This window comes from Procambarus clarkii, chromosome 82, assembly GCF_040958095.1.
Source record: "Procambarus clarkii isolate CNS0578487 chromosome 82, FALCON_Pclarkii_2.0, whole genome shotgun sequence".
NCBI classification, from domain to species: Eukaryota; Metazoa; Arthropoda; class Malacostraca; order Decapoda; family Cambaridae; genus Procambarus; species Procambarus clarkii.
In genome coordinates, this window is record NC_091231.1 from 21,855,255 (window position 1) to 21,861,241 (window position 5,987).

Here is a 5,987-nt window from a genome sequence, read left to right on the forward strand (position 1 = left end):
GAAAGGCGTCCTCGGCGGGTTGAGCACCACATGAAAATGCACACTCAAACACTGCAACACAGACACATCATGAACATTATGCTCTTGAATAAGAGCCACATCCACATGTTGCTCCCGCAGAACATCCATCAGGCCCAACTGGACCCCAAGAACATTCAAACCCCGAACATTCAAGGACGCACATACAACAGAGGGCGCCATCGGAACAACCTCAGGACACCCCCAGACCGTCGCGACCCAACGGCCGCACATCAACCTGGACCCCAGGGCAGGCACAACGATCGACATCAGGCGCCGCATCGAGCTCCGTGGAGGAGCCCCTCCACCGAAGCCGCAGGGCCCCCGCCAACCGGAACAGGAGCCGAAGCCCCACAACTCCAATCCTTAGATAATATGACCACCAGGTCCCGATCACCAGGGGCAACCGCGCACGAAGGGAAGCCACTGGCAGGGGACACAACTTCCACCACGGAGGACACCACAGAAGACGGCACGGCGACGTCCACACCCTCATCCTCCATTGCATCACGGTCTTCCACCCACGACCGACGGGGCGACTCAGCCCGAGCTGAACGATGGCGCTTAACATGAGGCTGCTGATCGTCGGAACTATGACCCCCAGCAAGGGGCCCTCCAGAAGAACCTGTCGCGGGCGGTCCCAAAACCGAGGTAGCACGCCCACGCAGAACAGAAGCCTCCACAGCACGGGGCAATAGTCCACCACCACACCCAGAGATGGAAGCCGGAGGAAGAGCAGGTCCAGCAGGCGGGAGAGCACACTCCAGCACACAGGGGGCAACCAACCCGGACGACATGGCAGGCGCGGGTGTAGACAGACCAGAAGGCGAGGAGACCACTGAAGGCGACGAGGGAATCAATGCAGGGATAGAGAGCGGGGAAGAGGCGGAGGGCAGGGGAGAAGGCACACACAACACAACCCCGGCAGCCTCGGGAAGCAGACAACCGGCGGCAGGGGAGGCAGGCATCACTCCAACAGCAGCATCCAATGACCGCACGGAAGCAACCGGCTGCAGATGCACCTCTGCAACCACCGAATGGAGAACACCCGAGGCAGGAGCCCCCAGGCCCACAGAGCACACCGGTGGGTCAGACTTACCAGGGCCAGACCAAGCAGAGCCAGGGGGAGCACCCGCCGAAACCGTCCCAGGAACCACACTAGGCACCGGGTCAGAGCGAGCAGGCGCCGAGGAAGCTCCACTCTCATCCAAGCAGGGGAAGTCACTCTCCAAAAATACCGAGGGAGTTTCAGCACGAGGAGCGTCACATCCAGCCGCCATATGGCCCTCAGCACCACACTGGAAACAGGTCCGGGACTGGCCCTGGTAAAAGACCCGAAGCAAGAGCCCACAATACAAAAGCCTGGACGGAATAGGCAATGTAACCCGCATAACAAGCGTACAAGAGCCCGTACGGAGCCCGCTCAGCCGGCCCGCACTCAAAGTGTTGAAACGGTGAACCACTACCGTGCCATACCGTGCAAACACCACCCTCAGCTCGTCCGCGGGGAAGGTCACCGGCACTCCATGAACACTCACATATTGCACGGCCCCCCAGGGATCCGAAACGTCTACAGACACAGCCAAGGTAGAGATGGGAACCGACCGGCCAGCCCAGAGAACCACAAACTCCCGGTACAACGGACCCGAGCGGAAGGACACCGCCACCCGAGTAGGAGAGAGCTTTTCCAGCCCCAACAAATCCTTAACGTTCAGTTTGAGCTCATCGACGCCTGCAAGTTCCACTATCTGCCAGTCCACAGCCCTAGAAAAATCGAGGCACGCCGTGTTAACCCGCCGAACGCGGGAGACACCACCAACAACCAAACCGCCAGCCGGGTCCACCGGCAAGCGGGTGCACCCCACCAAAACCCACACCCGCCTCCACGCAACACCAGGCGACAACTGACAAATCAGGGGGGGGGGGGGCACGTCCAGACCACCTGGTGGCCGACGAGCGAATCCACATATGAATCTGTACTTGTCAGAACTTTACAAAACCTCAATAGGTGAGACTGAACTTGATGACATTGTAAATAATTTGACCCAGTACAAAGATGATGTACAGGTTAAACTTCAACCCTTTAAAAAGCTAATTGCTAAACATAAATTTACCACAGCCTCTACAACACTTCTAGAACCTGAAGTCAAATTACCCCAGATTAGTTTATCCACATTCTCTGGTAGTTAGAATGAAAATTGGGACGACTTCTCGAACAAATTTATGGATGCTCTAGACTCCAAAATTAATATTCCCAAAACAACCATGTTCACTTATTTGCAAGGTTTATTACGAGATGAAGCTTTGAAAGTAATCTCCAACATAACTCTGACAAGTGATGGTTACGATCTAGCTGTTCAACTGCTTAGGAGCAATTATGATAACAATGAAAGAACTATTACTATTTTAGTCCAAAATATTTTGGATCTACCAGCCACTAATAATTCAATAAATTCTCTTCTAACCTTCAGACTAGATCTAGTGTTTACTTAAAGCCTCAAGTCTTAAAGTTCAAATTCAGACTGCTGAATGGGTGACAAAAGTAGTCGCAAGACGTAACTACCAAGGGAAGCCTTGGACAAATTATATGCTTTATATAACAAAACCACTCTGACCATGACTGAGATCACAGTCAAATATGCAATAAATAAAAACTGGTTCGATTTTAATCAAACTTTTTGACGAGTTGTATATGAAAAGAGTTTTATCTGGTCCAGGTTGCAGCATAAATAGGAAGGGAGAAAAAAAAATTTAAGTAGGTGTCAAAATTATTCCAAAATGGTCCAAAACGATTATCAAACACAAGTGTCAACTTAAATCATGTCTATGACTCTCAGGTATCACAATAGCATGTATTAAAAATATATTTTAATTAGTTTTATTAAAAAAATAATTAAGTTAATTTTTTTTTTCAATTTTTTTAATTGGACGATTTGCATGAGACTTATACACCTGACTGCACGTAAGCCTATCTGTAAGGGTACCAATTTTGGAGAAAATTGGTTGATGTCAACCTCAGCCACAGATGGCAGCACCTTAGACTTTATTATTTTCTTATATTCTTTCAAGTAACATAAAAGTTTGTAACCCTTTAATTTTTCATTCAACTTACATGAAACTTAAACTTATATGTAGAGTCTCTAAAATCGGAAGTTCGTTTGTTTCTTTAAGTTCATTTATTGATTTTCTAATAGCAATAAACATGACATATTTGCATAATTTTTGGGGGGAATTTTGACTAGTTATATTAGGAAAACTAAAGATGTTTTGGAAACTCCCAAACTTCAAATCCTTTATTGTATGCTAATGTGTCAGAAAAGTGTCATAGAATGATTATATCTGAAAAGATGAAAGGTTTGAACTCGTTTGAAAATGTGTAATATTCGTTGAAAAAAAATAAAAAATCTCCCTTTCTATTTAGGCTGCAGTACTGAAACTTGGAATAATTGCAGCCCTTTTCATATACAAATAGTCAAAAAATTTTGGTTGACATTGAACAACTTTTCCAAAACCATTCAAATGCCCACTTAGTCAACAGACAGAAGGCCAATCAAGATGGGAAGAGTTTCAAACCCATGTACTAATTCACATCATAAACCTCAACGTACTGCAATTACTGCAGTAAAACCAAATTCAACTAAATCCACTCCTAAATGTAAATCTTGAAATGTAGGTACATATACAGTAAATCTTTCAACCCCGATAGTGAGTGCAGCTCCTACCACTTCTTCGACAATGAAAAAGTGTTTGTTTTGCAATAGTGAACACCTCACTTAAAAGTGTAGTACTTACCCAGATCATAATTCGAGAATTCTTCGTTTGCAAGAATTGCATCGATGCACAAAGTGCTTTTGGTTCTCATAATCCTGATAGCTGTAGTCACCTTATGTTTGTGCAGAAAGTGCAACAAAGGTGCACATCATTATGCCTTGTGTAGAAAGGCCCAATCAAATTTAACGAATCCTTATTGAGATTCAATTTAACCTACATCTGTACAGTACTGTAAAATACATCGTGACGTAAATGTACTCACAACCGAGTCGGGTAATACCACTACAATGCCCCACGGCTCATTTAAAATTATTCAACAAGGGATCTAGGATTTCCAACTCGCGGTCTCTTTGACCAGGGTTCACATAAAACCTTTATCTCAACAGTTAGTTTAGCATTTGAAACTGAAAACTACTAATCGAGAGAATTGAAATATTTCTGGATTCCTAACCAACGGTGGACCTCGTGACTACCAAGTAGTTAAAGTATTGCTACATCTAGGAGGCTGCACCAGCCCAATGCAAGCAGTAGTTGTGGACAAGATTCCTTCAGACTTGCAGGTTGCGGGTCTTAACCATACTGTTAAACATCTCAAACACAGCAGCATGAGGCTAACTGATTATAAAATAAATTCAGACTGTCTCAGCAACATTGGGATACTTATTGGAGCTGATTACTATTATAAATTTATAACTGGATGTACCAGACAACAAGGCATGAATTTGTTGTTATCAGCTGGAGGCAAGTTACTCTCAGGACTGGTGCTTTTCCAGCAAAAACCTAAATCAACTGTTAACCAACCAAACGATTGTATAGTGGCGTGACTAGGATCCGAACAATCACCCCTTCAAATCAGAGACATATCTAAAGACGATGAATCTAATCCCTCTATCTATAAATTATATGATATAGACACTTTGGGTATAGTCAATGACTAACCTAGTCCAAACGACACATGGTCTAACCAACAATATCTCGATACTGTTGTGTACAAAGACAAACAATATTGGGTGAAGTTGCTGTGGAAGTTGAACCACCCACAACTTCCAGTAAAATATTTTTTGGCAGCATCCCAATTAAAATCCCAGTTAGTTAGGTTACAGAAACAACCTGACAAATTGAAACTGTATCATGAGTTGATACAACAACAACTCGCCAATAAATTTATCGAAGTTGTTGATAAAGACTGTCATAAATTAGGTCACTACTTACCACATCATGCTGTCATGAAAGATTCAGTGACGATACCGACCAGAATCGTGTTCAACTGCAGTGCCAAAATAAAGGCAGACAGCATATCATTAAATGATTGTCTACAAACTGGACCTAGCCTAACCCAAAGGCTACAAGATGTACTGTTATGATTTTGCTCTGGCATTTTCGCCTATATGGCTGATATCAACAAAGCTTTCTTAAGAGTAGGCTTGCAAGAAGAGGATCGTGACTTTACTAAATTTCTTTAGGTAAAGGATCCACAGGACCCTAATAATGAAGTCATCACTTATCGGTTTGCATCATTACTATTTGGAGCGATGTCTTCACCATTTTTACCCACGCTACTTTAAACACACATTTGAAGAAATCTAAAAGCTCCTATAAAGCTGAAATAACAACAACCTGTACGTGGACAACTTTCCAGGTATCACTAATGATGAAAATTAATTGGAAGAAATTTACCACGAGGCTAACCGTGAACTGTTAGAAGCCAATATGCCCTTGCAATCGTGGGCCTCTAATAACCAACAATTAAATCAGATCATCGAGAAAGAATTTCCCAACTATCAAGTTCCTAATAAACTAAAGATCCTAGGCATGAAATGGAACACGTCTACTGATGGTTGAATGTCAAGTCAGTGGAAATTAACAAATCACCCCTAACCATGAGAAAGTTACTCTCTTATGTCAGTCAACTTTTTGACCCTTTAGGCTTACTTAGTCCTATTTTAATAAAGGGTAAACTCCTCATGCAGGAGTGGTGGCAGAATAATTTGGGTTGGGATGATCCGTTACTAATTGAGCTGCAGGACAAATGGCAGACATTGACCACTTATTTTAATAAACTTAGTGTTCTGAAAATTCCACGTAATGCATTAGGACAGAACTTGCCCACAAATTTGCATGTGTTCTGCAATGCTTCAGGCAAAGCATATGGCGCAGCAGCCTCTCTAGTTAATTCACAACAATCATTTCTACTCACT

At 44.0% G+C, this 5,987-nt stretch overlaps 1 protein-coding gene across 1 annotated transcript; it reads right to left on the reverse strand.

The window, feature by feature from the left end:
* Positions 1-287: 287 nt before the first annotated feature.
* LOC138358190 (uncharacterized) lies at positions 288-1,298 on the reverse strand. Its single transcript, XM_069315693.1, has one exon. It carries the CDS (start codon positions 1,296-1,298, stop codon positions 288-290), a length of 1,011 nt encoding a protein of 336 aa, XP_069171794.1.
* Positions 1,299-5,987: the final 4,689 nt, after the last annotated feature.